Here is an 18,113-nt window from a genome sequence, read left to right as displayed (position 1 = left end):
AGATGGCCACAGTCATTGAACGGGAGCTCACAGGGTGCCTTAGGAAGGATCGGGCTCCTCAGGAAGGAAGGATGAGGGACACTGTACCCTTGGTCCATCAATGACCCCCATGGGTAGTGTGCTTGCTGTGCTGGAGCAGGACAGTAGGTGGCAGGAGAGACTTTGCACCTCCTTCTTCAGCTCCTTCCAGGCTCCTGGGCCTCTCCTGATACCTGGGGGGGGGGGGGGGGGGGAGTCAGAATGGCAAGGTGTTTTCCATCTCAGCTTTGGATTTCCAGACTCATCTCACACACCGGGAAAGGGAGGATTCATGATGTGGGCTAGAAACTGGGTTTTATAGACTCAGAGAGGGTGTGCCAAGAGGCCTGTGGCCATTCCGTCCCAGCTGGCAGCTGGAACCAGGTCTCTGGAGAGGCACCAAGGCTGTTATAGACAAGAGAGAGGCTTGTGGGGAGGGGGCTGACTCCAGTCTCCAGGAGTCTGGGAGCATCTACAGTTATTCCCCAGAATAATAACTGTGTCTCACCGTAAATTCCCTCCTCTCATACGGTGAGGGGGCTTTTCTAGCGACTGGGAAATTCCAGCAGGTTCCCCGTGAGTTCTCCAGTGCTGGTCACTGTCTGGGCTCTGATCTGTGCTGCTAGCCCTTGGCCCCTTCAAGCCAGGCAACAATGTGGAGGACCACGGCTTCTAGAGCGTGAAGGCGGGAACACTGAGCATGATGAATCCTTAAAGAAACAACAAAGTCACACAACAGAAGAATGACCGGGGCTGTCAGAGCGAGGGTAGAGTTTGCCACAAAGAATGAAAAGGCACTTCTTAGTCACCCTGGCCAACTCTGCACATCTCTGTAACCCGAGTCCGTTATTCATTTATTTGCTAAATTCACATGTTTGTTAACTTTTTATTTTTTGAGCTGAGAACTAAACCCAGGGTTTGTGCTTGCTTGGCAACTGCTCTCCCGCTGAGCTAAATCCTCAGCCCCGAGCTTCACATGTCTACTCCTTAACATTTTTGATAACGTGACTGAAAATTTCTCCAGAGGCTTTATTTTATTGATTGTTATTATTAAGGCTTAGCAGTGCTATTGGGAATGCTGCCTGCTTTGGTCTGGCTGGATCGGTTTGGCTGGTTTTCAGGTGTTGCTGCTGGAAGCCAGGTGCTACACATGCAATTTTCACGCCCTGCCCCAACCTGAAGTAAGACTGTAATGAAAGGTGAACCCCCTTTTGTGCGCTGGCCGCCCTCAGCAGCAGGTTATATTAATGGGGTCCGTGCATGCTATCCACTTAAAAAGGCAAGCTGAAGGCCAGAACTCTGCTTGTAACTGTCCTAGCTGCAGGCTCACGGTGGCACTCAGGGAGTCTCTGCGGCCTGTTTGAGGTGTGTGCTCAGGTGGATTGCAAGGCCTGCGGGTCTACCCAGAGTCCCCAAACAGTGTGAAGCCTGGCTTGGCTGGAGTTTCCACACCCCAGGCTGTCCTACTAGGAAATGGTGCTGTCCCAGGTGGCTAACAGCAAATAACCCAGTTGCGTATGGGTCAACTCTGGCTTTGGTGACTGTCAATTGTGTGAGGGGCCCAGACCCAAGAGCACCCCCCTGGAGAGCTCCCACGGCCTCCCAGAGCTGCTGTCCTGCTTTGGGGGTGGGCGTATACTCTGTGGGACGTGACACAGGTGAACCCCTAGAACAGAATGGTACTCTAAGGAAGCGTTGGGATTTTCCAGTCTGCCTTGGTATTAGATCAGCTGGCTAGTTCTGGTTTTAAAAACATTCTCTTGGCTGTCACGTGACTTGCATTGTTTAGAAAGAGAAGGTAGATGGCAGAGGCATGAAACTGTCCATCCCAGGCAGAGAAAGCAGCAGGCCGGGCTGACCTGACCCTGTATGGATTTGAGGAGTAGCAAATCAGGCACATAACACACAGCAGTTAGAAAGTTCTAGAAACTAGCTCACAACGGTGTGACTCTGTGTACATGTGACAGGAGGGTGAGTGGACACCACATGTCCAGAAGTGGCACCGTCATCCTCTCCACCACCGACCTGGGGCCTGCTGTGGGGTTAGAACCCAGGGCTCCATTCGAATGATGGCGAAGCCTACTAGGACTGGAGCTTTCTTGGTCCAAATCATAATTCTAAAAACAAACAACAAGAAGAGAGTTGGGCCTAGAATTTGCTGGGGTGTGAGAGTCTCGGCTTTCAGTGGTGGGAGACTGACGGTGAGGGACGGAGCCGACTTCTGTACCGCCAGGGTTCAGGGTCCTGCCTTCTGGTTTGAGCTCTGTTTTACTGAATGTGAAGCCATTTCCTTTGTCATTCCTAACCCCCTCCCCCCTTGTGAGTTTTTGGATGCTGTACAGATGTTGAATGTGGATATCATTGTAAATTCCAGAGTGGTTTATTTTGAGATGAGAATTTTGCTACAGTTTATAACAGGATATTTTCCTATTTAGACCTCAGGGACCTTGGGACCCACTAATAAGTGTGACCCCCCCACACCCCCAGCAGCTTCAATTCTGGATAGACAAGTTATGTAATCTCAAAGTTAAATGTGATATATTATTCAGTAGGAAGAATGTGTTTCTCTCTTTCAACTTCTGACAAATTCTGTTGTAAAAGTGTAGAAAAAAGAGACACTAGAAAAAAATAAACCAATGGTGAAAAGAATTAAAAATCACCTGTAAAATAAACATTATGGTATAAAATTGTGATATTTGAATAAATTATTTTAAAATACTATCAAATGTATGGTATTTTCCTGTCATTTGTTTTGGTTGAAACGGTTCTATACATTTTGTTTCCACACACTTCCACTTTATTTTCATGGGTGTTTCTCGTGAGTGCTTCCTTGTACCTCACAAGGACCATGGTCCACCCCTTCCAGAAGGCACACCCCTGAGACAGAAGGCACCCCAGTTTTCCTCTGTCTCCCTTTACCTGAGTGGCACGCTATATGTGTTATCATTCAGGGATTTTTAAAAAATCATTAATTAATATTTCTTTGTGGAGTTTTAAAAATAATTTAGAAATGTGGTTTTATATTTAATGACTTATTTGTGTGCACGTGTGCGGCACACTTGCCTTTGGTGTGGTGGGTTAGCGGACAATTGTGGAAGTTGATCCTCTCCTTCTACCAGGCAGTTACTGGAGATCAAACTCACGTGACCAGGCTTGGCCGCTCCCTTTGCTCATAGCCGTCTTCCCAGTCTAGGTGGTTCTCAAATTTGCGTCCCTCCTGCCTCTGCCCCTTCAGCATGTCCTACTTTTATGTATTACCACAGCTTGTTTAAAATATTTAAAAAAGTAGTTTTCACAGAACCAAAGGTAGCCAACCTGAGGGGGCAACAAGAAGCCACAGTGAAGGGATCTGTGAGGAAGAGACCCCTCAGCACCCGAGGCTGCTCCCGAGCAGCTGTGTGATCCTTCTAGAGCTGGGGCTTCATTTCCACTTCTCATTAAAAATTTATTATTTTACTATTTTTTACTTTATGTATATGAGTGTTTTGTATCCCTGCTGCTCTCAGATCTTCTGGAATGGGTTACAGATGGCTGCCAGCTGCCATGTGGGTTATAGGAATCAAACCTAGGACCCTTAGAAGAGGAGACAGTTCAGTGACAGTTGAACTATCTCTCCAGCCATGTGTCTTTATTTTTTTTTTAAATATTTATTTATTTATTATGTATACAATATTCTGTCTGTGTGTATGTCTGCAGGCCAGAAGAGGGCACCAGACCTCATTACAGATGGTTGTGAGCCACCATGTGGTTGCCGGGAATTGAACTCAGGACCTTTGGAAGAGCAGGCAATGCTCTTAACCACTGAGCCATCTCTCCAGCCCCCCATGTGTCTTTATTTTTAAAAACTGTATTTTACATATAATAATACAACTTATATGTCAAATAACATAATAGCTTGGTACAATTTTGAATAGAAGAAAAAAAGAGAAACAGGTGACAAAACCCCTCCCCCAAAGCGAATTTTTACAAACCACTTTACTGAGTTGGGTCCATGTGACCAGTCAGGTCTAATTCCCCTCTCATGAACGGTCAATGGAATTGAAGGGAGCCTAGCTTCCTCACTCAGGCTCAGAGGAACAACATATGCTGGATTCTTTTGAGATGCAAAATGGTTCTTGCTGCTTCAACGCACAGAAAGTTGAAATCACAAATGCACTGTGAAACTAGAGAAACATTAGCTGTCTGTCTTCTTTCATGTCCCACGTGTACTGCCTGAACCCCATCCGTCTTCATTTCCTGCTATTACCCTCTCAATATCCTTCCTAAACTTCGGGACTTTACCCACACTCACAGATTAATGTGTATGTGTGTATACATATGCATATAAACGTATGTTGTCCCTTACATGTAGACACAGGCTTATATTGTTTAGAGCTGTGGTTTTAATTTTTTAAAGATTTATTTATGTGTAATTGGTGTGTGGTCATTTAAAAGAAAATGGTCCCCAAAGGGAGTGGCATTCTTTTTTTTTTTTTTTTTTTGGTTTTTCGAGACAGGGTTTCTCTGTGGCTTTGGAGCCTGTCCTGGAACTAGCTCTGTTGTCCAGGCTGGTCTCAAACTCACAGAGATCCGCCTGCCTCTGCCTCCCGAGTGCTGGGATTAAAGGCGTGCACCACCATCACCCGGCTGGGAGTGGCATTCTTAGGAGGTGTGGCCTTGTTGGAGTGGATGTGGCCCTGTTGGAGAAAGCGTGTCACTGTGGGGGTGGGCTTTGAGGTCTCATCCATGCTCAATCCATGTCCAGTGTCTGAGATCAGTGTCTGTCACTCACTCAGCCTCCACTCGGTGGCTCTGTTGGTTTGCAGCAGTCTTCCTGACACTCTACCTTCTCATGTCCCCTCACCGGCACTTTGCATGCTGTACTCCTACCGTCTGCACCCCCCCCACCAAACCGGAGGTGACATCTTTGTCCTTCCTGGGTTTCCTGAGTAGCAGTTGTCCCACTGTGTGCACTGTGTCTGCAGGCTGTGAATGAAATCCTTTGAAAAACATGAGCCCGGAGGCAGACTGGACAAAAGCTGGACTCTGCTCATGGCTCCACCTCAGCTGGAAGACACAGCCCCACACCAGCAATCCAGCACGTGGCTCTCTTCTCCTCTAGCCCGTGGGCATAATGGGAACCCCTCACCTCACTGCGGCCTCATGGCCCTGCCCTGTTTGGTCATCCTGTCCTTTTTGTGCTTCTCTGTCTGGCACCCAGCATTGCCAGCAGAAAGCTCCCATCATTCCCGGCAGTGAACTCTCAAAGGAAGCCTCCCATTGCCTACCTACCCCTTCTACCCAGGAGTCAGAGAAGCGGCTCGCCGAACAGTAGCATGGACTTGGTGGCTGTCCTATGAAATGCCTGCCGGGACATTGCAGATTGGACCATGTTAATAAGGGCACTGGCATTTTGCTAGGAGAATGTTGGACAATAATAAAAACCAGCTAAGTCAGCTCAGTTGAAGACACAGTGTGGAAGATACCCAGCTTTATTAGACCCAGCCTGGCTCTTCTCCCAGAAAGGCACACGGGGAAGAAGATGCTTGGCTTGCTTAATTAAACAAATGACACCACGCGTAATCTAAGCTGTGTGAGGAAGCCTTCGGAGGCACGCAGACTGGAGGCCAGTCTTGATTACATTTTTTCCTCCGTGATATGTGTTTTGTTAGTGAATCCATGAATCCTGAACTCATTCTCGAGTCCTGGAGAGTGGCCTTCTGGGAGTGACTCTGGGAGTGACTGGACTCAGTGTCCAGTGTCTTTGGGATGCTCAGGGATTCTCCTAAACTCCTCTGCTTTCAAGCCTTTCAGACCATCAGGGATATCTCTCAAGAGCCCCAGTGATACCTGATGGAGAATTGGGTACCAAAATATGGCCCGCAGGGAGCAGAAAGAGATGTGTGTTTCAACGGCTTCCTGAATTCTAATCCTCTGGGAAGACAGAGGCTAGACCCACTCGGTCTCACTCTGTGTGAACTCTGGTGTCAGCGAGGTGCTCTGAACTGTTCATCTGCAGGTGGAGATGTCACTGTACATCTGGCTCTAGGCTGAAGAAAGAACTCGCAGGAGGCTGTCTGATCTCTTCCAGGCACACCCCAAGGTCAGGATGTGGGAAGAGAGCAGAAGAAGCTGAAGCAGAACTGGGAGCCGCGCTCACATCTAGTGCTGTGGAATGGGTGCAGGCTTAGGGGGTGGGGATGTGTGGGGTATGACAGGCATCCCCGGAGACACACCACCAGCCGTTCTCCACTGGCCCTGGCTCCCCACAGCCTCATCCCTGACTCTTCCTCTTCCTTTCTCTCACACACCCTTGAAGATCCCCTCTTGTGTGAAACTGGACAATCTGTGGTGATACAGGTCACACGCTAGAGCATCCTCCTTGCAGGGAGTCTCCGGCTGGCTTTCCTCATGGTTCCATTGAGAAGCTGAAAGGGAGCAAGGAGGTGGCAGTATCTTCTCATTCTTTAAGAGGAAACGTGGACCTTTTGAGCATTTGTGTGAGGTCGGGTTAGGGCCAATTCCATGTAAAAGATAATAACAATACAGCTAAAAACTATCTTCTACACAGACCATTGGCCAGGCATGTTAGAATACTGAAATCCAGGGACTGTTACTCTTCTCATCTTACAGATGGGAATACTGAAGACAGAGAGGACAAGTACCCAGGAGGCCTTGGTACTAATAAAAAAAGATGCTGAGGAGCAGCTCGGAGTTCAGTCTCAACGTCTGTACTTTGGTGCTAGGCAGCTGGGTGTGGTGGTCCATGCCTATAATGCCAGCCCTGGGGAGACTGAGGCAGGAGAGTCAGTGTAAGACAGAGGGAAGCGAGGGCTATCTAATCAAGTTGTGAATTTGCGGATAGCCTGGGCTAGTATGATATCTTGTCTTGAGAGATGAGAGGGGGGAGAAGGATTAGCATTAGAAAGCATAGAATTTAGTGTTAGGTTAGTCAAAGCTTTGCCACCTAACTATGTGGCTTTGACTTCACTAAACTTTGCCTTACTCATCTGCAAAATGACAAAGTGTAGCAAGTAGAGTTGCTGGGAAGGCCTGGTACTGAGTAAGGTCAACAGATCTGGGAAGGTTGATAGAGATGGGGACGATGAAGAAGGAGATGCCAGCGTTGGTGGTCTGAAGGTCCTGATGAGATGCTAAGGATGATGGTGGCACTGCGTGGTTGGTCACAGTGGTGGCATAGCCCTAGATTTACTGTGATCTGTGTAGTACAACGTCTCTGTGATTAACGAAATACAGTGTTATGTTTATGTTGTTTAAACAAAGTGAATACGTGCCTATCATTTATCATCTCCTTATGTTTAGGTTGACTAGATGTCGTTGGAGAAGCTAACTTCTTCACTGAATTGATGCCAGCTCCCCTTCTTAGGGATGCTAATTGTTTTGTCCCCACAATGTAATGGTCTTTTGTTTTCCTTTTCTGGGCTAACTTTAAAAAAATTACGTTTTGTGTGTGTGTGTGTGTGTGTGTGTGTGTGTGTGTGTGATATGTGTGGACATGCATGCCACAGGTCACACATGGAGGTCAGAAGACAACTCTGTATAGTCAATTCTCTCCTTCTAGCTCTAAGTGGGATCTGGGGATCGAACTCAGGACGCCGGGCTTGTTCAGTAAGCACCTTTACTCCCGAGCCTTCATTCCAACCCTCCTGGGAAAACTGGGCATTTTTTTTTCCTTTGTGATGAGAATGTTTTTTTTTAATTAAATTTATTTATTTATTAAGGATTTCTGCCTCCTCCCCGCAACCGCTTCCCATTTCCCTCCCCCTCCCCCGATCAAGTCCCCCTCCCTCATCAGCTTGAAGAGCAGTCAGGGTTCCCTGACCTGTGGGAAGCCCAAGGACCGCCCACCTTTATCCAGGTCTCGTAATGTGAGCATCCAAACTGCCTAGGCTCCCCCAAAGCCAGTACGTGCAGTAAAATCAAAAACCAACTGCTATTGTTCTTGAGTTCTCAGTATTCCTCATTGTCCGCTATGTTCAGCGAGTCCAGATTTATCCCATGCTTTTTCAGAATGGTTTTAAGAAGAGTTAAGTAGTCTAACTTGCTACCTTGAAGAATGTTAGTATTAAGCTTCCCGGAAAGTACTTCTAGCTGTGACACCAAAGCAGCCGGTTTCTGAGGGACAGTCAGCTGTCACAGTTATGTTAGCACCCCCGGGGTGTTACATGAGTAGGAAGGCAACACAAACCATTGGAAAGACACTGCAAGGCATTCAAAGAGGGTTCCTTCTTGCACAGCACGGAACTGCGCCTCAGGATTTAGCTGGTTTCTCACAATTGTTCTTGTTTTGCCTTCCTCTTTACTTTGAGGGTCTCAGACGAAGCATGCCTCAGGAGGTTTCCTGCACTGGCTTCTGGTCTTGTCAGGCGAAGGTGGAGGTGGCATCCATGGTGGGGAGTAAAATTGATGAGAAAGCAGTAGACTTTTACAGTTTGCTTTATCCGGTGCTCTGAAACTTGTCTTTTACGGCTGTGCGGACACACCTGGCAGCTGAAACTAGAGCAGCTCCAGGACTTCATTGCAGGGGGGCTGTCAAGGAAGCCGAGTTCCATGTTCGTCTTCAGGCAGTGTGGGGCTAAGTGAGCACTCGTCCCAAGAATTCTGTGGGGTAGATTGGCTTCACTAGATTCCTCCTCCTGGAGGGAGGAAGGGAAGGCTTACCACACAACAAAAGAACGTTAGGAGAACTCAGGAGAAAGGACAACCTCCCCAGGGATATGTAAGTAGAGAGGAGAATCTTAGCAACACCTGCAGGCTGTGGAGGGGGCCCCTGAGATGCAGTTTTCATGAGTGGTACCAATGCTGGTGTTGGCTCAGTGATGCAGGTGCCAACTACCCATGGACCTGTGAGGAAGCCCTCACCTACACACCTGTGAGTGTGGCAGGGTTAATAAAAACCCAGAGACAGATATTGGGGTTCAACCTGAAGGTCAGAAAAGCAAAACAGCCGGCCACTGTCTCGTACCTCTGCCTCAGTCTGAAAGGCGATCCTGCCTCCAGGAATCTCAGAATGAGACCGCATGAGAGCTGTCTCCTCCCATCTTATATTCCTCTCTAGTGCTGGGATTAAAGGCGTGCAATACTACCGCCTGGTTTCTGTGGTAAACTAGTGAGGCTACTGGGATTAAAGGTGTGCGTCACCACTATCTGATCTGTAAGGCTGACCAGGATGACTGTTTCACTCTCTGAACTTCAGGCACGCTTTATTTATTAAAAGACAAATGAAGTATCACTTCATGTGTGGAAGCCCAGGAATCTCATAGTTCACCAGGCTGACTTGGGTGAAGTCAAGTCCTTGGTCCGTGACCGGTGCCCTATCAGGGGTGAAAAGGTGTCCGGTCTTACCGCTCCAGTTCCTGAATAGTCTTTGCTCCTCAGGACAGAAATGAAGGCTCTGCTAGAAGACGGAGACCCAGGCCAAGGCCATCGCCCCCTCTATCTGCAGACACTCAAGCGTCTTTCCCGGCAGCCCGTTCTGCAGAGAGACACCGTGTTCTTCTTTAGCTGTTTGTCTTTTTGCAGCGAGCCCTGATGGCCTCGAGGTTAATCAGCTTGAGGGCACAGCGTTAGCGGTGGAAAACAGGCGGCAACCGTTCAGAAAGAGGCTTTGAGACCTTTCTTAGAGAAAATTTAAATAGCTGAGCCAAAAGCCCATCAGCTTGTCCTGCCTGCCCTCTGCGAATTGGCTGAGGAAGCCACCAGGGGACATTTATCTCGGTTCTTCTTTGTATCAGCATCGGAGGAAACAACCATTACGGTGTAGCTCTGCTGCACACTCTCCCAGAAGGAAGAGATTTGCTCTATCTAACGCATCCAGGAGCGAATCTGTATCACTGCAATTTGCTCCCCGCACTTCCAGGACTGGGGAGGCGGTGGCAGCCGCTTCCACTGAACGTGCCTTTATCACGGAAACATGGATTAAGTGTTTTCAAGATTCCAGAGCAAGAGGAAATTGACTATGGCTGTTTGCTTAGTTACGTTATAATAAACCAGAGGGTTCTAGAACAGGGCAGGCACATGCGATTTTGATGGGCTTGGCATTGTTGACCTTTTGAGGGGGGCCCCCTCTGTGCAAGGGGGATGCTTGCCAACTAGCCCCTCCCCCAGCTTCCCAGCTGTGACACATTTGTCTCCAGATTTTGCCAAATGTTCCCTGTTAGGATGATATTACTCCTAGGTAGCAACCACCTTCTTGGCATAACGAGGGTCCTTCCTGATTCTCTAAACACATTCCATAGTCCCAAGAATCTCTCTGGTAGAGACCATAAAGGGTTCCTGTGATTTGCATGAGAAACTGAGCCCTCTGCCTTAGGTCGCTGGCTAGTCTCTTTCAAGTGACCTTCAACAGTGCATAACAATAGTGCCTAAATGTAATAAAAAAAATCTCATTTAGGGCTTCTCAGTTCTACTGATTATATTAGTTTATTTTATCTGTTGGTGTTGAGTTTTTTCCAGTTGATGAACTGGATATTTTTAAAGCATGGCAGTTGGATTTACCATAATATTTAGGATTAAAGGGGATGAAGCAGGAAAAGTATTTTCTCTTGTCATGAATGTGACTAATTGAATTTTAGAATGCCTGCTTGGAGAGCAAGTTCAATGCTAGACAGAATGTGGCCAGGACCTGCAGACTCGTCCGTGCTGTCAGAGGGGAAGAGATCCAGAGCTCTCTGAGACCGGGGTAAACATGAGTGTGGTGACCTCATGTGGGTTCATTCTCTGTCAACACACCTCAGTGTCCAGGTGTCCCGGTATTTGGTTAAGTGGCATGCGTGATGCCTGTGTGGGCTTTTCTGAACAGGGTTTAAACTGGTGGACCCTGACAAAAGCAGATTGTCCTCTGTCATGTGGCTAAGCCTCCAGCAGTCCCTCCAAGGCCGATGCTTCTAAGAGTCCTGGAGGTCTGTCTCTCACAGACAGCCCCTGGGCTTCCACGGCCACCTCAGCTCTTCCCAGGTCTACATCCTACCAGCGTAGTCTGCAGGGTGCACTTGCCAGTCTCTGTAGGTTCACGAGCCAGTTCTTTTTATGAGTTTCTTCTACAGAGAATGGAGGCTCACACTTGTTTGTTTATTTTTGAGACTTGGTCTCTCCATATAGCTCTGGCTGTGTTGGAACACACTCTGTAGACTAGGTTGGCCTTGAATTCACATAGATCTGCCTGCCCTGCCTCTTGAGTGCTGGATTATTGGCATGCACCACCACACCTGCTGATTTATGCTTGTAATCCCAGCGTTAAAGAAGACACAACCAACCTGGTCTATCTAGCACACCGCAGGCCAGTCAGGCCTACACAGACTGTTTCAAAACCACCACCCACCACCACAATCACCTCCACTACCACCTCCACCACCACTACCACAACAACACCAACACAAGACATAAAAGTAGGAAAGGGTGTAGTTGGAAGGACAGGTTTTGGTCAAGAATGACAGAACAGGGAAAAGGATAAATCTGTTCAATACATTGCATATATGAAACTCAAAACCAAACCAACAATGTAGGTCTGGGAGCTGGCTTAGCGTATAGAGGGCTTGCTTCAGAAAATGAAGACCCAAGTTCAAACCATCCCTCCTCGACATGCAGGCTTGGCTGTGCGTCCCGGTAACTCCAGTGCTGTGTGGAGTGAGACAGCAGGGTCACTATAGCTTGCTGGCTGCTAGCCTAAGGCTCAGTGAGAGACCTTGTCCCAAGAGAATAGAGCAGAGACTGAGGGAACAGGACGCTTGGTGTCCTTCTCTGGCTTCTGCTTGTGTTCAGGGACGTAACCTTTCACTAGGTGTCCACATACCGCGTACACACACACACACACACACACACACACACACACACACACACGTTTACACACACTCACACATACACATATGTATATGCACACACAAATAAAAATGAAAAAGATCCACATTGTGTATGGATAGGAGACTGCAAAGAAGGGCAAAAAAGCTTCCATGAATGCACTTGTGCGTGTATGTGTGCATAGTTAGATGCCGCTTAAGAATAGGTGTTTGCTCCGAGAAACGAGCCATGACGTGATTTTGCCATTTTCAAACTGCGTGTGTATTTATACAGCCCGTGACAGGTGCAGTGTTCCTAGGTGATGCAATCGCATGGAAACACCCAGGAATCAGAATGAGATAAAGGAGGCCGATCAATGCCCACACCGCCATGCGAGATGTGTCTGTAGGTCACGTCCTTTGGCTTTGGTTCTCGAGGGACTCCTGGCCCCGGCCATAGTTATGGTGAACTCAGAGTTCCCACTGCTGTCTCCTGGTTCTGCAGGAGCATATGGCTTCAGTGCCACTCTGGAGCCTTGCGAAAGGCCCAGGTTTTTGTTTGGTTTGTGTTTTGATCCTGCAGAGGCCAGCAGGATGTCCTGTCTTGGGGAAAAAAATCCTTTTGAATTTGTAAAAAGCAACATTGAATCAGCACAGCAGCTGGGAAGTTAGGGATCTGCAGAACAGCAGAACGCCATGGACTGTGCTGGCAGGAGGCAGATGCTTCGAAAATAATAAATTAAACACAAACCTGCTGGGTCTGCCAATATCTGCCCACCACCCAGCTCTAGGGCATCCGAGCTCCAGGCTCCCCTAGCTTATGCCCTGCTTGGATGAAGGCCTTTCTACTGTCCAGTGGCCAGGGTTACTGGAAACTGGCATGTCCCACCAGTGTCTCTGCTCCTGGATGCACACTAAGGCTCACCTGGCTTCCACACCTGGGCATATGGAGGAGTGAAGGGCAGGTGTGCAGGGCAGTACCGTGCCCCTTCCGGGTAGCAGCGAGGCTTGTGATGTCAGACTATGTCCAGGTGCTTCTCAGGGAGGGTTGGTTTCCCCTTCTCTTCCCCAACCTCCTCTTGGGATTTGATGATTGGGCAGAATTCATGGCATCTCTGACCTTGCTTTATAAGCAAGAATGGTGACATATCAGTGTTAGCAGAGAACTGTCTTAGCATGTACAAGGGCTTCTGGGGACTTCTGGGAGGTTCTGCAAAATTCCGTGTGTTATGATGATAAACTGAGACTTAAGGGGAAAAAACCAAATTTCTCAAGGTCTTGTGGGTAACAAGCAGACAAAGCAGGCCTTCAAACTGAGGCTCATCCCGAGCTCTGGGTTCTGTTGTCCCAGGCACTAGCAGCTAAGGAAAACCTATAAAATGGATGTGTTGATCCACCTAGAGCAAATCCAGGACTCAGCTGAATTCAGCATCTGTCCTTGGACGTGAGGAGGCAGCATTGGGTTTCCTCTGTTGTATGCCCCCAGCGTTATCTATGGGGGCTTTCTTAGCCCAGGGTCACCTACTTAGCTTCCTGGTCTTGATCAGTCTTTCATCTACCATATGGGCATTCTGGCACGCCTCCATCCCGCCTCCCTGGAACCTCCATGGTCACCTCTGTAGTGTTTCCAGGGGAGTGTCCACACTCTCTCCCTCACCAAACCCCCAACCTTCATTAGCATTTCCATGCCAGCCTTGGTATCTCGCCCAGTCTTCATTTCAACTTGTCAAACTTGGATCAGAAGCTCTGCTTGAGGCCACATAAGAGTCAGCCACGAGCGGTCTCTTATCTCCCATCCAAGTTCTTTCTCCAGCCATGTTCCTGTTAGTGTCACGGTCCCCAACAGCTTGGCTACAAGGTCTGAAAGCAAGGTAGCAGTCTTGCCTCTCACACTCTGTGACCAGACAGGCAGCAGCTCTTCCTCCCCACAGCCACGTGACCGGAGGATCGAGGCTCAGAACAATGCGGAGGCAGTAGCTGACGGTGACCTTTAAAGAGACAGTCTTTATTGAGATGCGATTTCCATTGCTCGTATTTTTAATTACGTGTGTTTCTCCGTGTATATGCAAGCATGTATGCAGGTGTGCAGAGAGGCAAGAAGGGGGCCTCAGATCTCCTGGAGCTGGAATGATATAGGCAGGTCTGAGCCTCCCAGCGTGGTTGCTGGGAACTGAATTTGAGTCCTCATCAAGACCAGCGAACACTCTCAACTGAGCTATCACTATGGCTTCTAGCTGCGACTTTCCTGTTCCCTTTGCTCACATCCTGGCTGCCCCTCTTCTAGATTTCCATTCTGGACATTGCGCAGGGGTGACCTTATATAACCTGTGATCTTTGGTGACCGTCTTCTTTGACTGGCATAGTTTCCGGGACTCATCAGTGTTAAAACACATCACGTTTCATTCCTATTATTGAGTTGTAGTTGCTTATATGAGTATACCTAATTCAAAAAGCCCAGCGCCCAGCAGTAAGTAGCTGGTAGTGTCATGCCGAATTGCTCAGGGAACTACCAGATTCTTTCTGCGAGGGGCTGCGCCACTTCACACTCCCAGCTGGACCCTAAGAGGACTCTGATTTCTGCACACCCCTGTTGGCACCTGTAACGGTCTGACCTTGGTTTTAGCTGTTTTCCTGCAGCAGTGTTTCATTGTGGGTCTACATTCGGTTTCCTTGATGACGAAAGAGGAACATCTTTTTACTTTATTATTTTTTACTTTTAATTTCCTTGGGATAAGGTCTCACTATGGGGCACAAGACAGCCTTGAACTCACAATCCTCCTTTCTTAGCCTCTGAGGTGCTGGGGTTACAGGCATGTGCCACCGGGCCCAGCTAGGATATGTCCCTTTTTATGTGCTTACTGGCCATCGGTGTATCTTATCAGAGGCCTTTGATTATTAATGGGACTTATTGACCACGGAGATTCGTTTTATCTCCCCTCACACTAGAACACACTCACTGACAGGTCACGCAGTAAGGTGATGCTGAACCACAGGGAGACTGCAGACGTGCAACTGAACCACAAACAGCAGAAGACACTGCACCCTGGACAGCCGCTCACAGTGTGGGGCCCTAGCACTTCTGTCCCTTTGTCTTCTCTCTCTCTCCCTGTCCATTCCAGGGCTAGTTCTGCAACAGGTGACAAGTTCAGGGCTGTTATGGTGTCTGCGGATCACACTTAGTTACCAAGAACAGCTCTCTGTCCCCGGATGCAAAGTGAAGATCAACATTGCTGCTCTTTATGACTCAAGACACACGCAGAGCGACAGTGGCCTCCACGAGTGAGCAGACTAGCCCAAGTGCAGAACCGGCCACATGCGAGGTGGCCTTCAACTCCTGATCTTCCTTTCCCAGCCTCTCAAGTCGCCAGGGCTCCAGCCTTAGCAATCAGGAGGACTTTCTTGTCTGGGAGGACCTGAAATAGGCAAGTGTTGTGCATATCAGAAGCTCTTCAGCATCACCCCTGGGCTTGCTACTACTAATTCTCTTTTAATTCTGCCCTGGAAGAACCTACCCGGCACAGGGCCAGCTGCTGGACCCATGCAGGACACGTCAATCAACTGAATTAAGCCTTTCCGTTTCTGACAGTTACAGAGGCGACTAGGCCCAACAGCTCAGCTCTGTGCGGGAAGTCGGTGACGTTGATGATATTCATCCCGTGTGCCTGTCTGTACTTCCACTGAAACAGCCGGCAGCCCTGGGGAGCTGAAAAAGGGAATCTCTGAGACATAAAAGGGAGACCGAGGCAAAATGCAGGAGCTTTATTAAAATCAACATATTCTCAATGTCATTAAGATTATTAAATTTATTTAGGGAAACATGCCACATTCAGTGACCTAGAGCCCACAGAGGCACACCAGAGACAGAGTACACGGAACACGGGCAGCCCCTCAGGTTGCTGAACTGAAAGGGACTATGGACACTTCAGGAGTTAGGTACCAGAAGGCGAGCAGTCTGCACAGGGGACCTGGTGTTACCTGCTCTAAGGTCCTTTCCTGTATTTGGTCCCATATGACAGAGCAAGGCTGTGGGTTCCACGGCAGTGCTACACCCAAGCCTGGGTCTCCAGCATGAGCCTTGGTTCTTGGCACTGAAGAGGCCTTCAGTAATTAAGAATGAAGAGACTGACCAAACAGGTGTGTGTCCTGCTCCCTGTTAAGCCCACTCCTGGATACCAAATTGATTTTAAGATTCTAGGAGCCCGCCCCTCCTTCAGTGAAACGGCTCAGGCCTGGTGAAGAGTTCCAGAATGGCTGGTGGTGCAGATGCTGCAGGTCACAGAGCATCGGGACAGCCAGGAGTACTCTGTGAGCAGCACTCCAGAAGGTTCTATGTGTGGCTAAAGGAGCCTTTTAACTTTTCAGAAAAGCAGGAATTCTGCAGTCATGGACCGGGGCCAATATAGGGTATGCTAGGGCAGGAAGAAGTCACAATTTATAAAATCCATATCATAGTGTTTTGTTTTTCTAACGTTATCAAATCTCCCCAAGGTGGCTTCTTCCTCTTAGGACCAGGCGTAAGGACTTTAAGTCATTGCCAGTATGAAGGACTTCCTCGGGACTCGCCATGTTCTGCCAATGGCAGTTCAGTGTCACACAACTCGGACTCAAGGAAAACTTCTGCAGTTGCAGCCTCTCTAGTTTTAAATGTGGGGACCTGAGACAGTGGGGGGGGGGTCACTTTGCTTTGCCTTAGGCTTTTCTAGGAAAGCGCAAGTTCCTTTGGTCAGGGGAGCATCGTAGGGGGCGGGCCTGGGTGCTGCGGCTGCAGAGGGTGCCAGGGCCTGGGCGCAGATCATTTGCGAGGTTGTTGGATATGCTGTGTTCTTGGAGAAACATGTTTGTCTATGGAGGCATGCGGCTTCTGGTGGGCCACTTGTGCAGCCGCAGGGGGAAAGTCTTTGTCACCCTGTGAGGAGACAATACACAAGCTGGTTAACAGGAAGTGAAAGAGGTGGAGAGACAGTTCTCCGAACCCAGCCCCACCCTTTGCTGCAGGGCTGGGGATAAGTGGGTATCAGGCTACCTCTGCAGCTAAGCAGGCCCTGCAGGCCAACAGAACCACGGGGCAGAGGCTCGAGCCCCCGACTGAACAGTGATGGTGCCTGCACATTTGCCTGGAGAAGACCCAGCTGGTGTCCTTTTTAGGTCTGATTCTGTCATCTGAACCGGGCGCAAGACAGGCCAAATGCAGAGTCTCAAACTAGGATCTGGGCAGGCCTGAGGAAGAATGGGTGGAGAAGAAGCCTGCGGGGGCCTGGAGAATAGGGCGGGCTAAGCTTGGCTTCTTATGCCAACAGTGGGTTTGATCTGGGCAAGGGCAGACAGAACCGTGTAATCAAGGACTGAATCTGGCCCCATGCAGACAGTTAGTGACCTGCCATGGGCTGGCTGGCCCTAGGGCGTAGATGGCTGTGACAGCTCTGTTGGCAAAGCTGTCCCCAGCAATGGTGGCTTCCTCCTCAAAGGTGCATGGTGTGGCAGAAAACATGAGCGTAGCCCGAGGGCCAGCAAACAAAAGCAGTCAAGCAGGACACACATGGGCATGCTGAACTGGTATTTCATGTAAGCCTCCTTTGTCATACGCTGTACTGACGCTGGGAAAATGTGTGCAGACCAGGCTACTTGAGGCCCAGAGCCATAGCCTGCGGTGTCAGGTGAATCCGCAGCAAGCAGGCAGGTGCTCAGTTGTGGGCACCACTGAAGCACTGGTGCTTATTAAAGGCACAGGCAAGAAGAGACTGCATGGGAGTCCACACGCCCACACTCTTCCAGGAGCGGATCAGGTGCAGGACCGCGCCGCTCCGCTGTCTGTGTGCAGAGGTCACACTTACCCGGGCAATAACACCGGAGATGTACACTGTTGGTTTAGGCGGGCTGGAAGACAGATGGGGAAAAGAGGATTTAATGAGTGATTCACACAAGGAAAAAAAGAGCAAAGCAGCTGTGGAGAGTCCAGCATGGGCAGTGGTGGCTTCTGCCACCGAGGAGGGAAAAAAAAACGGGGAAGCTGACCTCTTTCCTCTGTTGCTTTGTCAACAACCAGGCTGGGGAGGGAGTTGGGGGCTCAGGGGCTGTGAGTCTCGGGAGCTGTGGGGCTCAGGGTGCTGCGGGGCTTTGGAACTGTGGGACTCGGGGGCTGTGAGTTTCAGGGGGCCGTGGGACTCGGGGAGCTGCAGGGCTTTGGAACTGTGGGACTCAGGAGGCTGTGGGACTCGGGGGCTATGGGGCCGCTTCTGAGGTTAGTCCAGGAAGAGCGTGGAAATGGGCTGCAGCAAGTAACAGCTGAATTACATAAGATTCTTTTATTGCTGGAATGAGTGA

At 49.2% G+C, this 18,113-nt stretch overlaps 1 protein-coding gene across 2 annotated transcripts in view; it reads right to left on the bottom strand.

The window, feature by feature from the left end:
• Positions 1-15,536: 15,536 nt before the first annotated feature.
• Positions 15,537-18,113, bottom strand: part of LOC121433651 (death associated protein) — a 38,876-nt gene continuing 36,299 nt past the window's right edge. For both annotated transcript variants that reach the window (XM_041632138.1, XM_041632139.1), the window contains exons 3-4: positions 17,624-17,666; positions 15,537-16,698 (exon numbers count right to left, since the gene is read on the bottom strand). In XM_041632138.1, coding sequence (XP_041488072.1) covers positions 16,585-16,698; positions 17,624-17,666 — 157 coding nt within the window. In that variant the 3' untranslated portion in view covers positions 15,537-16,584. The remainder of the gene's footprint in view (positions 16,699-17,623; positions 17,667-18,113) is intronic.

The sequence above is a fragment of the Microtus oregoni genome, unplaced genomic scaffold (genome assembly GCF_018167655.1).
Source record: "Microtus oregoni isolate MIOR12 unplaced genomic scaffold, Mior012 000040F_ref0000088, whole genome shotgun sequence".
Classification (NCBI taxonomy): Eukaryota; Metazoa; Chordata; class Mammalia; order Rodentia; family Cricetidae; genus Microtus; species Microtus oregoni.
This window is presented reverse-complemented; position numbering and strand designations above follow the sequence as displayed.